Source organism: Urocampus carinirostris, chromosome 8 (assembly GCF_059441175.1).
Source record: "Urocampus carinirostris isolate Australia breed hairy pipefish chromosome 8, RoL_Ucar_1.0, whole genome shotgun sequence".
NCBI lineage: Eukaryota > Metazoa > Chordata > Actinopteri > Syngnathiformes > Syngnathidae > Urocampus > Urocampus carinirostris.
In genome coordinates, this window is record NC_142356.1 from 19,385,875 (window position 1) to 19,401,787 (window position 15,913).

Consider the following 15,913-nt stretch of genomic DNA (forward strand, 5'->3'; position numbering starts at 1 on the left):
ACATACCGTCTAAAATTAACGTACTGTAAAGCGCGGGTACAATTGGGCACATGATGGAATGCTCTCCAATAATAGCGGCTGGTGGCCTCCTAATGCCTGGTGGAATAATAGTGACTACACTTGGCATTAGCTTTTAATGCAGCTGAAATGTGTTCCATATCTGTGCTCTGTACAAGAGAGAGACAAGCCTTAAGCAAACGTCAACCATTATTTGCATGCCTAGAAAATTTAGAAAGGTCCTTCAATCTATTTAGCTGGTAGTGACGTGTGGGGAGGCTCGTGTCTTGTGAGGCACAATCAGATTAACAAATAACTGAACCTCTATCTTATTCATCATTGGCAAAGCAAGAAAGCAATCTTTAGTCTGCAGCATAAAAAAACAGCCTTTTTTTCTTAAATATGTCCGATCCGTCTCTAACTTCACAATATGTGTTTTTCAAGGATTTACGCCATATTCAGGCCTTTGCTTGTCTAATTATTCATTTTGGAAAGTCTCCCTATATAGAAGGACCACCCTAACCCGTATGTATTCAACAGTCATTGTAAGGAGGCCCTTTGCAACATCAGATGATTGGGCCCATGTAAGGATAGAGAGCACATGCCAGACAGCAAGTGAATAAAAGTGGAAAAGTTGTGACACAAGCGATAAAAGTCTACAAGTGCGCTAGCTCAAGGTTGAAGAGTGGTGAGGAAACCCTTAAGAGGAGTGAGGCCGTTCACCTATTAAATAATTAAGACAAATTCATAATTTACTTTATAGGGATTGGTCTAAAATAGTAGAAATATATTTTTTTCCAAAAAACAATTTGGGATGTACTGTATTCACTAACATTGTTTCTCCTCAAAAAAGAAAAGTTGTTATGTGAATAATTTAAGATCTAAAATAAATATTTTATATTATTTACTGAAGGAAAGGATTGAAAAATAACTGTCCTGACTTAAACTCCACTCAGGGTTGGTACAAGCACTTGAAAGGCCATTTTTCTCTTCTTTTTTCTCCCCAGTACCTTCAAAGGAAAAAATCCACAGTAGATCAAAACAATGGTTTTTGTTGACTTTGGTGGCTAAAATTAAGTCGCTATCTTGCTGCTTGCACATACTTAGTGCGATTTTGAGCTGTTCCTATATAGGATCTACAATCATTATTTGTCAATGGGCTGATATAAGCTGACATGAATTTTGCCATTTTGCTTTAACAATGCGCTCGCAGCTTGGCTATGTCACAACTTGTTTACAAACAAAGAAAGGGCTCTATCGGTGTTGGGTAACAATTGTGTTTAGTCTCATTTTAATTATATCGATTGCTCCGAATCAGTGCGTATTCAATCTTTAAATCGACTGCTGATTTTTTATTTTTCTTATTTCACTTTATACATTTGGGTGTTTTTCAGAGGATCTGTTTTGAAATTGGTAAAAATAGAATTGTAGATAGTTAACTGTTTTGTATTTCATCATTTATTTACAGCACTGAAGTTAATATTTATATTTTGTTTTGCACTTTAAATCTGTTCAGTGTGTAAAAAGCTAACCATTTTATTGTAGATCTGTGAGTATTTTAATCTATACTTCATGTGTTTTTCAAGGATCCCTATGACATTAGTAATTACTAAATAATTTGGTGCATAATGTTGTATTATTATTGATAATATATTATTCAAAAAGCAAACAAATCTGATGAGCCGTTTGGGAGCCGAAAGAGCTGGATGTGTTTTCTCAATGATTCACACCATATTCAGGCCTTCGCTCATCTAATTATTCATTTAAGAAATTCTCCCTATATAAACAGACCAACGTAGCCCACCAGTGAGCTGAGCCAAAAGAGCTGGTTTTCTAAATAGAGTTGTCCTCTTAGGTGCAACCAGTAGGGAGCGGTGACGTTCCATATGACGACGCCATAATGACAAACCTCCAGAGCGGGAGTGTCGAGGTTGTTTTCAAACACTTTTTTAAACATTTTTCTTTATGTATTGGTATTATGAAGTGGTCTATAGTCTGACTACCAAGAAACATAACAATGGCAACAATTTCAAACACTTGACCCAAACATGTAGCGAGCTTTTGGCCTTCTGCTATGCAAATTTTTTTTCAGCAGGCTTTGTTTCTCATTTCCATACCTAGATACTTAGAAACTGTACGTCTATAGATACAAGCTCTTCCTTAATACAATACACTACATATTTGTATAGGTAACGTATCTCTTTTAAATGCCTCGCTTAATAACCGAGTACTCTGTAATTTCCTACTCACAAGGCTAGGACTACTAAGAAAACATCTAGAGAGCTTTTTCCCTTCTGCCATAGAATCCCTTTTCAACAGGCTTTATCTCTCATTTCCATCCCTGGATACATAGAAACCACAGATCTATAGATACAGGCTCCTGCTTTATAAAACACTTACACTATGTATGCATAGCTAAATAAAGTACTGAATACAGATTTGAATTTAAACGCTGAAAGTAAATCAGGCTTCATTCTCACAATGCTGCACATAATAGGGTGCTCGAAAATGGTTTGAAATGAGGTGGTGAAAACAAGTCTCATTCATATATGCTGTGCTGCATTCCCTAAAGACATAAAATTAAAAGAAGCTCCCTTTCTGAGGGATCAGTTCTCTAGGAATTGTTCTAACAGCGAAAGATTGGTCGCCAGCAGCATCCAAAGGTTGAAGAAAGCCTTCAGAAATATAAGATGGCGAAGGTGAAGACTCAGGATAAACTCATGCTCGGCATTGCATGCGGGCATTCCTTTAGCTTGGCTCTAGATAATCTTTTCTGGTGTCTTCTCAAAGAAGAAGTTATAGAGGTGAAGCGTGACATCAACTCGGTCACCATGCACCACGTCAGAAGAATAAATCTCACCCTCCGTCACCGGATGATGGTCCACAGGGAGAAAAATGGGAAGGTGACTGGACCACAACAGTGGAGTCAAATAGTCCAGCTGTTCTTCTTGTAAAAGAAAATAGTTTAGGGTTGAAAAAGAGGAGGTATTTAAAAGAGAAAAAGTAGTGGAGGGACAAGAGAACCAAAAGTGGATTAGAACACCTCTGACCACCACATTCCTGGAAAGTAGAGGAACATTACGCAGTCAAAGAGGATTACACTTGTGGAAATTCACAAAGACGATGACCATTTGGGAGAAAGTGTTCTCTCTTTCTCCTGCCAGCCGTTCATCCGTACCTTCATTGTAGTAGGATCTGAGGGAATTACATTATCTTACGGATTTGTACCTTCTTTTTGGCAAAGCGCATCAAGAGGCTCAAAGACCGCCGTTTCCATTTAAAGAAGCGAATCATCGCTGTGACAACAAACGCTTAAGTCGGAGGAATTTTAGGCATGCTGCTTTCTCTCTGTCCGACTATGTTTTCTGCCTGCACCAGACACCTGTTTATGTGTGACAGGGCAGCATTACACTCAACTGCTTCGGATACCAATAATTGTAAACAGAGACATTGAAGTGACACGTTTGGATCTTTACAAATGTTTAGGATTCTTTCAGAAGAACTTGCCATTTTCACTATTTTATTGATATAAAAACTGTTTTTTAAATCTACAAGTAGGAGTGGATTTTAGCCCCAGAGAACTCACGGGTCATACTTTTCAAAAGAAGAAAATGTTCTTGGGTTCTCCAGGGTTGAGTAGAGGTGCAATGATGACCGACAAATTATAGATTATCAAGTCAATTAACTACTTTTTATAATTGATTAAGATGCCCTTGATATTAATCTTTGTGTGAAGTTAAAGTCAAGTCAAGTCATGTTTATTTGTATAGCCCTTAATCACAAGGAGTCTCAAAGGGCTGCACAGATTATTGCAAACCACAGACTATTATTACACCATCCCCTGATGTAAAACCTACATGAGGGCAAGGAAAAACTCAAAAACCTCAACATGAGGAAAATGAAGAAACATTGAGAAGGGACCGCACATGAGGTCATCCCCCTTCCAGGATGACCAGGCTGCAACCAATGTTGTAATAACAATTCACAGATATCGTCAACAGGAAATATAGGTCATTCATAAGCTATAGAATAGAAGTGTCTTTTAAGCCTAGATTTGAACACTTCCACTGAGGTTGCATATCAAATCTCAGGGGGAAGAGCATTCTACAACGCTCTCGAACCTGCGGTTCTCCCCTTGGCTCACTAGTAGACCATCATTTTCAGAGCCAAGGCTTTGGACCAGAACATAGGGTGAAATTAAATCTTAACCCCTTTTTCAAAATTTCACACGTATAAGTGTTATTTTTTATTGTTTTTTAAGCAGCCAACTGTTTTAGATGTAATTTTTAAGTGTTATATTTTTTTCTTCATATTGCGACAAAAAATATTTACACAAATGGTATGTGGTGCCGCCAACCATTGTTTTACAAATTGTAGTGTTTAATGGGACATTGTGTAATATTTAGCGCCTCCTAGTGGTAAAACTTCAATCATGAAAAAAAATAATACTTATTTACATGATAAAAAAATATACATACAGTAAACTATCATATAAACCTGCATTTTAAAAAAAATACTCATAGGTTGATAAATTAGAATTTATTTTACATACCACGAGCCTCACCTAATAGGAACTGACAAAATTGTCCACTGTTTTGCTGCTACGGGTATCCTGAAACCTGAAAAAGGCTAGACAATAATTGCCAAGTAAAACAGTGCGTTTTGGTTACTTGATGCTCTGTATTCTTCCTTGTGCTTTTTGGCTCTCGTTTTTACCATCTAGTGACATCAAGTGGTCAAATACTACACACGCTCTCTTAAAGGTTTGAATTGAGGGTTTTAAGCCCGAAACTGGATTGAGGCGGTCTGAGACTATTTCAAGACCTAAAACGTGGCAGAAAGTCTCGGTTTCCTTCGGTCTTCCTTTAGCCCTTCATTCCGATCTTGTTTTCTTTCTCCCAGATTTCATTCTTCGATAATTAAATCCGTTTAAAATGTGTAAAGCAAGACTATAAACTCCATGCCTCTGGCGCGCCTCGTCAAGAGTTGACTAGATTTAGGATTTAAGAAGCCTCATCGAAACGGAGGCGTTGCAATGTTGGAGAAGTGGCGCCTCCAGCTAAGTCTGTAAACGGTGGGTCAACACAACCTCATTAAAGTCCCCAACACGCAATAATCGTCTAATTAGAAGGTTCGCTTGTGCAACCGTTCGTTGCCGCCAAATTGTCGGGACAGATTATGGCGGTGATGAGTTTATTTGCGCAGCGTGATTAAAATCCCCGAACTGTTGAAGGCATCTGGAGGAGGATCTTGACAGCCGTTTGTTTAACGATTCATTTATATGCAATCCCATCGACATGGTGTGCACAGGAATAGCAGGGGAAGTTGTATAAATACTGAAATGGGGCTGGCGGGGAAAAAGGCATTTCGCCGTGCATAATGAGAGCCTCAAAGGGAAGCTGAATAAGATTGTAGCCCGTTGTAGTGAATGCCAATTCTCTATATACTTTATTGTTGCAAAAGCCCTAGTGTTGTATCAGTAAAGTCCTTTTTCAAAACCTCTATTTTCTTTCTGATTTATTCTTGTTTTTATGTTTTTTTTCCAAAGACAGTATTAGGAAAGTGCCATGATAACAGTAAAACATGATCTAACTCCTTTGAATACTCAACATTTTTAGTAATTTTCCTCAAGTGTTTTGTTTTTTTACGTTTGACATCAAGTAAAAATATCGAACTATTCAGAATGTAAGTGCAACACACTATTTGATTCGCTAACTTTTACTCAGTTAATATGGTTTCGCGCATACGTTTCAAACAGGCAGTCGAATTAGGCCCGCCAAGGGTTATAATCAGGCCCCCAAGACGACACTGAGAGAAGCGCGAGAGAAAAATGAGCAGCAGTTTTAAATATGTCCAGTTGATGTCAGCCCAGCCAGACACCACTCGCAAAGCACTTGTGGTAGTATTCCTCTCTCCCTTTCTATATCAATTTGTCTCTCTTGTTCCCTGTCTTTATTCTCTCTTTTTCCTTTCTTTCTCTCTCTCTAACTCTTTCTTTTTCTCTTTTTTCCTCACCCTCTCTCTCCCTTTTTTTGTTTATCTTTTTCTTTCTCGCCCTTTTTCTCTCTCTCTCTCTCTCTTTCCCTTTTTTATATTTGTATCTCTCTCATTTTTCTCCTTCACTCTTTCCTTTTTCCTTACCCTTTCTCTGTCTTTCTGACTCCCTTTCTTTATCTCTTTCTCATGCTCACTCTTTTCCTCTCGCTTTCTCTCTTTGTCTTTTCTCGTATTCTTCTGATCTTTCTCCACCTATTTCTCACTTAATTTCTTTTTTTATTTATTTATCTTTTTCTGTCTTTTTCTACCCTATCTTTATTATTCTCTCTCTATTACTCTAACTTTTTCCTCCCTTTTTCTGTCTTACCTTCTTCTCTCTTACGTTGTCTTCCTTGTTCTCTTTTTTATCTTTCCCGCTCTCTTTTTCTCCCTCTCTCTTTGTTTCTCTCTTTCTGTTAAACCTACTAGTCCGGCCCCCGTGATTTTTTTTTTCTTTTAGCATTTGGCCCCCAGCTCAAATGAGTTTGACACCGCTGGTTTACCTTATTAATTAGCAGTTTTCTTGATATTTATTAAATTTTCCTTGTGTAATATTGAATAAAATAACAATAAAGCAGTGCAACACTCCCAAAAAAACAGAAAAACTCGAACACACAAACAAATGAGTTAGTATTAACGGCTAGTTTAGTTATATGGTCGTACCTTTATATACTGTACCAGCAATTTAGGTATATGATACTTACAGTATTTGGAACGAAAATGTTCAACAATTACAGATAAAAGGGCAAAAGAAGGTGATGAATGAAACTGAAACTTACAGTAACCTAAACTGCATTTGTACGATAAGTCCTTACACATACTCAAAAATCTTGTGCTCGTTCTGTCATAATGCCAGGATCCCTCCGTTACAGTGACTCGCTCATAATGAACTCGCATTTTCTCTTCTTAATATCGTCTCATTTATTTTATGTTTAATTACTGTTTGAATCTGTTTTAGTGATCAGTAAGATTTGTTTTATAACTATATTGGGATAATCTTTGATGCTTTGGGAGGTGGGAAAAGGACCTACGAGTTTTGAATTATTTCCAATCGGGAAAATTCGAGCTACAAGCACGATCCTGGAGCGATTTAAGTTCATATGAGGAGGTACCACTGCGAAAGAAATCCTGTCCATCTGTTAAATCTGTGTTCGGCATAAATGTCTCAACCTTTGCCCTGTTGTGTATCGCATCTGTTGAGTTTTAAAAAGCCTTGCTGGTCCGAGCGGCTACAGGGTCATTCATGCATCTGTCTTCGCCTCCCACTTAAAGCAAAGGAATGCGTTTCCTAATGCAGGTGCACTGCAGACATGTTTCATTTGCATTTAGTGATCAAGGCCTGGTTTCATTACCCAAATCGTCACGCAGTTTAAACACTTTAAACTGGGCTGTGGGGGTAACGCTCTGACCTTTTGCGCCACGCGCCAGCTGGAGGGTGACTTATGGCGCTCGACATGATTAAGAGCTGCAACATGCATCAATCGTAAACCCCAAATCAAAGTTTAACGAAAGCATGCATTTAAATGAGCAAGTTTAATCTATAGCTCGTGAATAATTTACTCCGCTTCCATAACATCTGAGGTTGACGACAGAAACGAAAAAAAAAATTAGGTTGGGAGCTTAAACAATTCGTGAGTTCAGAGTGTATTTAGTTTCACTATCTCACAGTGTGGGAGTGGATAATTGGAAAAGAGGGTTTCGTGTGAGATGCTTAGATGTTAGGAAGGTGATAAAGCCAAAAATATCATATTACAATTTTCCTAATACAAAATTTTTTACCCCAAACTTTATTCGATATATGCGCATTTTTGACTGTTTCCTTTTCAAGTTTTACAAAATTTTAAAAATCCGACATTTTAGGAAATGTATCAATATTATTAACGTTTAAATTGTGGAAATTATTATCAAAATGTGCATGATTTAATATGAGACATTAATGTAAAGACTCTAGCATTAGGCCTAGCATTCACTTCCTGAATGCTAGTGATAGTAGTTAGCGATTGCGACATTAGTATTAGTTGCTATTTTTTAACGCAGCTAGCGATTGTGTCGGCAAAAATATTAGCTGCTCAACTGAATAGCATTGACTTAAAAAGTAATTCTAGCAACTATAGCTAAGTTGTCAACAAAGAGAAGCCATTTGGTAGTTGCATTAGCAAAGATATTAACTGCTAAACTGCATTTACTTCTAAAGAAATACTACTGACTAAAGGCAAGTTGCTACGAAAACAATGTCAAGTCAAATCATGTTTATTTGAATATACTATTTGTTAAGTCAATTATCAGTTGTGTCAGTGAAAATATTAGCTACTAAATTAAAATAAGATTAACTTTAAAAGTGATGCTAACTAAAGAGTAACTAAGGACAAGTTCTCACCAAAGCAAAGCGATTAATGCATTTCACAGTTGCATCAGCGAATGTTTTGGCTGCAAATTTAATTAGCACTAACTTAAAAATTTATGTTAGTGACTAAGGCAAAGTTGTCTCCAAAGCAATGCAATTAGTTATCTCAGCCAGTGGTTGTTAGCGAAAATATTAGCTTCTAAACTAATTAGCATTGCCTTCTAAAGTAATGCTACAGGCAAAGGCCAAGTTCTACCAAAGCAATGCAATTTGTTAATGTATCTAGCGGTTTCTTCAGCGAAAATATTAGCTGCTAAACTAATCAGCATTGACTTCTAAAGTAATGATACTGATTAAAGCCAAGTCTCACCAAAGCAATGCAATTTGTTAATGCATCTAGCGGTTTCTTCAGCAAACATGTTAGGTGCTAAACTAATTAGCGTTGACTTCTAAAGTAATGATACTGTTTAAAGCCAAGTTGTCACCAAAGCAATTCTATTTGCAGCTAGCTGTTGTGTGAACAAAAATTGGCGTTAAACCCAGGCCTGGAACTGTTGTAAATAATGCGAATAAAATAAGAATACAACAGCCCCCAGGTACGAGCTAATGATCTTTCGTTTTTTGAGATCGTAAACTTGTTTGAAGCCTTTACTATTTTATATTGACATATTACCCACTTCTACTGGGATGTTAAAAATGTACAGGGATTTTTTTACAAACTAGGTAAGGGGTCTCCAACGTGGTTCCCACCTAAGGACAGTTGCAGACCTGCTCTGAAATTAGCTCACCAGATGGGTCATTGTGATATTCTAGTAAAAAAATATTTTTTTCGTGGTTGACTGATTCTATTTATCCCCACCCTTCCAATAATTACCTAGTAATAACATAGTAAAAACATAACATAATAAATTGCTACAACTACCCTAAAGAAATAATAAGTCTCAATTCTCTAAAATGCTTACATGGGAAGGTGCAATAATGACAAAGGACAAGTCTGTTTTTTTTTTGTTTTATTCCGATTTAAGATGACTATTTTTTACTTATGCCCTAAACCTATTACCTAACTATGGTATTGTATCTTGTACATTGTTTGCACCATAATTATGTCACTTATTTTTGTTGCGCATTTAACTTGTTGCAATGACAAGAAAATGCAATTATATTTTAGTAATGCATATCAAACTAGGTGCCCTATTAGTCATGAGAATTTGAAAAGGGTTGGAGACCCCTGCTCTTGAAAATTGAATATTTACCTGTATGTTTATTTATTTAAGTAAAGATAAATGAAGAATGCTGACATATCTGTGGAAGTGTAGATGACAAGTGCTGAGTTTGCATTGAAAAATTTGAATGGAGTCGTCCATCCATTACCTCGCGCTTATCTGGGGTCACAGGGACCTCAGTTTTAATATGGAAGCTGAGACCTTTAATAGGAACCAGTTGCCCGAGCTACCCCGAGACCGAATTTCTCAAAAGGGAGAGCCTTTGGCTGGAATCTCAATGAATGTCCTTCACAAGCTAACCACACTATCATTTTCCCATCTGAGATTAAATTCCTCCATAAAGCAGTTTTTTTTTCCTTCACAAAATCCTGTCAGTCAAGTCAAGTCAAGTCATTAAAGGTAGGCCGCGAAAAAGGTGCACGAAGGTTGAGATGCGCAGTCAGTGATTAAGATCTTATCCTGGTGGGAAAGAGGAAACACTGGAGGTGATCGCTCATTCCGAGTTGAGCCGCAATCTTGTGATGAAAACAAAGGATTGTTCCGCTCAGTGACCACGTGCCACTAGACTTTTAACACCCACGTTGACAGAATTTTTCACCTAGAAAGCACTGAGTGTCTGCAGATTGCTCACGTCTTACTCAAGTCACTTTTTTCTTTCGTTTTTCAAATGCATAATCTTTGTGGTTTTAGTCAGGAGAGTGAATGTATTTTATAGGTTATTTCCAAGAAAGTAGCTTCTTTGAAGTTTAGGCATCTATTCAATTGGTCAATTTAAAATGCATTCTCTATTGGGTTTTAGTCTGGAAAATAAAAATGTTTTTGGAGTTAGTCTAGTCTTCTCTGTTTTGCAGGTAAAAATGTCCTATTAGGTTTAAGTCTCTTTAAGTCAAAGTTTTTAGGGGTGACTAACTTTCATATCTTTTGTTATATATATATATATATATATATATATATGTATATATATATATATATACAGTGCATCCGGAAAGTATTCACAGCGCTTCACTTTTTCCACATTTTGTTATGTTACACTACAGCCTCATTCCAAATTGTATTAATTTAATCTCTTATCTCAAAATTCTACACAAAATACTCCATTATGACAATGTGAAAGTTTTTTTTTTTTTAACTTTTTTTTAATTTATTAAAAATAGAAAACTTTCATTATTTTTTAAATTTGTGTTTATGTTGAAATAAAATGCAAAATATTCCTGATCATCGTTTTGTTTAGTTTTTCTTTCACCACTGGCTGGCAGCATTTTTTTTTTTTTTGCTTTTTAAGTGTAATTTTTGGTCACTTCATTTTTAGTTTTACCTTGTATTACTGGTTAAATTTTCATTTTAAAAATATTGCTGAAAATTTGCAACATTTGTTTTGTACGGCAGATCTGCAATTTAGTTATTTTTGTCCCCTAATAGCAAAAGATTTTGGGCCTTTTCAGTTTGTTTTTCTGTTAAAAAAATGTTTTAATATAAATTATCTTTTATTTTCCTACCTAGTTGGCAAAAACATTACGAGCCTCTAATTTATCTTTTTTTTCCCCTTTGACAATATTTTAGCTTTTTTTTGATCAAAGAAAAATACTGAATATGTCAACACTTTTCAATATGGCAGATCATTTTGCCCATTTTTCTAATCTGAGTAGAAAATAAATCTTACACTAATAAAAAATCTCTACAGTCAGCTATAGCAAACCATATCAAGGATAATGTATATTGTTTTACGAGAGAAGCACGTTAGAAATATTGTAAAAGACAAAAAAGGCACACATAAAGTAAGTGTTCCTTTCGGGCTGAATTGAAATGTTTCCCGTCTGAATTAAACACACAGAAATTAGCCTCACTGTTATCAAAACAAGATAGCCTGGCGAAATATGCATAACTAAATCTAAACCTTATCCCTTTCACCTTTACTGAGCTCATCTTGCCTCAATTTTATTAAATGCTGCATATTGAAGTGCTCAGCCCACTTACCTTGATTACAGGTCTTTCCTGTGAATCCAGGGTGACATTTGCACTTGTTGGGTCCAACGCAGTCTCCGTGCTTGCAGCCCGACGGGCAAAGCGCTGAGTGGGAATTCAGAGAGAAAGAAAATGTTTCATTTGGCCGCTTCATCACTCTGGCTTTTAAAAACGTGACACTTTATAGCAGTAAAAACGCACTATGGCGCAATTACGGAGGACAAGACTTAATCCTATGAGCTTGTTTATGGTGCTTTGATGGACCTTTAAGGGCGCAATGCTTAATTCTATTGACACGTTTACAGCTTAGGAACATAATGCTTTAATTAATTTCATTATCTGTCATAGAAGCTGAACTGCTCTGTGAGTGAAGTGCTTTAATGTGGACTCTGTTTTCACAAAGTTGACGTTTTTAGACATTTTAGTTTTTTGGGGTACTTTTTGGGGGGGTCATTTTCTGGTAGTTTGGTCGTTTCAATAGGGGGATTTTTTTCTATCATTTGTGGGGTCTTTTTCGTTGTTGTCATTTTTGGGTCGATTTTAATTTAAATGTTTTGTTTTTTGTGTGTGTCATTTTTCAGTCTTTTTGGGGTCGTTTTTTGGTCTTTTTTCAGGTAAGCAAGAGAAGTCTTGTTCAGAACAGCTCATGTTCACTGTTCCATTCATGATTAGAAAGTTAAAGTTAATGAGGTTAAAATAAAGTTAAAACAGGCAACCGAGCTGAATAACAAGAATTATTTTTTTCTAGTCAGAAACTATATGTGGCTTCTACTTCATGTATTTCTAATTGATTGCTTCCATTTATTTTTTTAAAATTTTTAGTTATTTTTTTCATTTTGTTTTGTGTTTGAAAATAAAGATATTTGAGAGCATTGGAATTTTTTATCAGAACTTTTCTTGCAAAAAAGCCTGACGTGGCCCAGTCTCACCCAGACTCTATTTTCCCCAGGTTAATTGAGTTTGAGACCCATTTTGTATTGATTTGGTTACCAAATTATTTTCATGTCCTAGAAACTCACTTTTGACACTGTTTACAGTTTCACTGTCAGTAGCCCGTCTTGGGTAGGCTTAAGCATTGATTTTAAAATAAATTTTTAGCACATTTTCCTAGAAATCTAGATTCAAATTGATTTTGATTATGACTTTGATTCCGTGAGAACTGGGGAATGAAGTAACTAAGATCGAAAGCATAAACAAAAAGAGGTGTGGCTTATCAAGCTCAACAAATTCATTTTCACTGTGGTTTTGCACAAAGACAAAGGCTGCTGATAGTTAATGTGTGGGAAATGTCCAATGGACCATCAGCATGCTGTTGGAAAGTTGCCTGGAACCAAGCGCTTCGTTAACGGGTCAAAAGGAGGGAACCGCCGCTGCCAAGTTAGCTCAACCAAGAAGAATGCCGGGCCAGATCAGATGCGTACATCAGCAGGGTCTCTAAGGGTATTTATAAGTTTTGAGCTGGCGGAGAGATCAGGGAGCGTCGATCAAGCATGGCGGGGACTAAAAAAAAAATCTTTAGCAGCTGGAAGGCCAAACTTAGCTGGTATGGCTGACCTTCCTTTAACACTAGCGTTCAAGTGGTGACACACTTTCACTGTACTGGAGGGTGAGGAGAGGAATGTTTGAACATTATTTGTACTAAAGTAACACTCTGACCGGGTCAAGTAACCTTGTGATCGATACCCCACGAATAGGGGCTGTTTTGAAGATGATCAGTCTTCTGCTTCCATTTTGAGACGCTAGTAAATAACAGCATGCTTTTGCAGGACTGAAGTTGGGTGAGGGTAACCTGGTCTGGTATGTGGAGTTTACTTTCTCCTCTAATGTTTTTGCGTTTACAGCTGGGGTCTAAAACTAACGACTCCAAATAGTTTGAAGCCCCCGCCTTAATTTGAATGCTTAATGTTACTGCGGCCTGTGCAATTTTAAGATGGATACCACTCTGCTAATTAGTTAGGCAAAGCTCAAAATTTGGAAAACTTTCACTTGGAAATGCAGTCACAATTATACCATCAATTTCGAACTACAGAGCGCACCGTATTTAAAGCCACAGTGTTTAAACTGAAGCAGTAACAGCTTGTAGTCTGGAATTTACTGTATATTCGTTCGCGAAACTTGGGTTCCATCTGTGGTGTGTTTATAACGTGGTGCTGCATATGTCTGTCAACATACTTTGCTAGCAGCTCCCACTGACAGGACAAAAATGTGTGAGACACACACGAAAAACTGAAATACAGAGAAAGAAATTTTGTACAGTACATCTGCCCTGTAATATAACTGGCTAGCTACTTCCTGCTGTAGCCTATGGTACATATTAAACCCTACCCATCAGACTAGATTTTTTGACAAATTAATTGATTCCATTAATTAACCTCTTAGTTTTATTGCAATGTAATCGTGAAATATTTGATTTAAATTGAAAGGCGGAACAAGAGGGTGCAGGGCTCTGGGGGAGGAGATTGACACTGCTGTTGAACTGCAGTTTAGAGGACAAAGGATTACACCTACTCGCATCTTTTGGTTAGTTTCTGCCTTTGAGAAAAGTGAGTTAAACATGTTTTATCTGCTTGATCTTGGTTGCTAAACATTAGCTTTTTTCTTCTGTCGCGTTGTCTACGTCACAGTAGCCTGACTTGCGTAGCCACGAAGGTGCTGATACAATTTATTGTTTAAACAAATTGTTTTGAGAGTAGCCATGTTCAAACCAGTTGATGCTAGAAGTTGTAATCATGTTAAGAAAGTCATACAAATTCGAATTTGAATAGTACATTTTTTGACTTTCATATTTCAGATTCAGATTCAGATTCAGATCTACTTTATTGTCATTCTAGTACACGTGTATACAGAACGAAATGTCGATGCATCTGACCCCCACAGTTTCCTTGAATGTACAGATATAAATAAAGTCGTATTGTAATTGGCTACGTATAGTATTTTACCATAGTGCCGATAGTGCAAGAAGAGTAGCTAACCAGATGTGCAAAATGGGCAGTCAGGTTAACAAGTCAGGTACACAGTAACATTAACACTGTAACAATAACGCTGTAATTACCATAGTGCAGAGAGCAATGTGCAATGAGTGGCAAGCTATAAAAAACTGCCAGTAGTGCAAAAAGTCAGATTAGCAGCCGCTTAGATTTAAGTTAACTATATGTTAGATTGACCATTTAACAGTCTAATGGCCAGTGGGACTAGACTATTGCGGAGCCTGGTGGTCCTGCACCGCACACTGCAGAACCTCTTCCCAGAGGCTAGCAGTGTGAACAGTCCATGATGGGGGTGAGAGGGGTCCCCGGTAATGTTCTTAGCATGGGATAGGCAGCGCTTCTGGCCAATGTCCTGAATGGAGGGAAGTGTAGTCCCAATTATTTTCTCTGCTGTCCTCGTTACCCTCCTCACACTACCCCAGTCGGTAGCGCTGCAGCCTCCACACCACACAGAGATACAGCTGGTCAGGATACTCTCTATGGTGCCCCTGTAGAATGTGATGAGGGAGGGTGGGGGCAGGTGGGCTCTCCTCATCCTCCGCAGGAAGTACAGGCGCTGCTGTGCCCTCTTAACCAGTGATGCAGTGTTCACGGACCAGGTGAGTTTGTTTGTAATGTGCACCCCTAGGAACTTGATACTGCTGACAACCTCCACAGCCTTGTTGTTAATGCAGAGTGGGGCATGGTTGGGCTGGTTTTTCCTAAAGTCGACAATGATCTCTTTAGTTTTGTCAACATTCAGGACCAGGCTGTTGTCCCTGCACCAGCCCACCAACTGCTCCACCTCCTCTCTGTAGGCTAGGTCGTTGTCATCCCTGATGAGGCCCACCACTGTTGTGTCGTCAGCATACTTCACGATGTGGTTTGTGGCGGACCTAGGGACGCAGTCGTGTGTCATCAAGGTGAACAGCAAGGGGCTTAGGACGCAGCCTTGGGGGGAGCCCGTGCTGAGGCAGATGACATCTGAACTGTTCTGACCTATCCGCACTGATTGGGGTCTGTCACAGAGGAAGTCCAGCAGCCAGTTCCGCAGGGGGGTGTTGAAACCCAGGAGTCTCATTTTGTCTACCAGATGTTGTGGGATGATGGTGTTGAATGCTGAACTGAAGTCCAGGAACAGCATCCGCACATGGGTGTTCTTCTCCTCTAGATGTGTCAGGCTCAGGTGAAGCGCAGAGGAGATGGCATCCCTGGTGGAGCGGTTTGTCCTGTAGGCAAACTGAAAGGGGTCGAATGAGGAGGGGAGACTGGAGGTGATGTGCTCTTTAACCAGTCTCTCAAAGCACTTCATTATGATAGGAGTCAGTGCAACGGGCCGGTAATCGTTGAATGATAAGATCTGGGGTTTCTTTGGCACTGGGATG

The 15,913-nt window shown here is 38.1% G+C and overlaps 1 protein-coding gene across 4 annotated transcripts in view; it reads right to left on the reverse strand.

The window, feature by feature from the left end:
* npnta (nephronectin a) overlaps window positions 1-15,913 on the reverse strand; it is a 79,021-nt gene that overhangs the window by 33,957 nt on the left and 29,151 nt on the right. For 2 of the 4 annotated variants that reach the window (XM_088341872.1, XM_088341871.1), the window contains 2 exons: window positions 11,575-11,667; window positions 2,858-2,944 (listed from right to left, as the gene is read on the reverse strand). In XM_088341872.1, coding sequence (XP_088197998.1) covers window positions 2,858-2,944; window positions 11,575-11,667 — 180 coding nt within the window. The remainder of the gene's footprint in view (window positions 1-2,857; window positions 2,945-11,574; window positions 11,668-15,913) is intronic. The other 2 variants (XM_088341874.1, XM_088341873.1) reach the window with 1 other exon arrangement.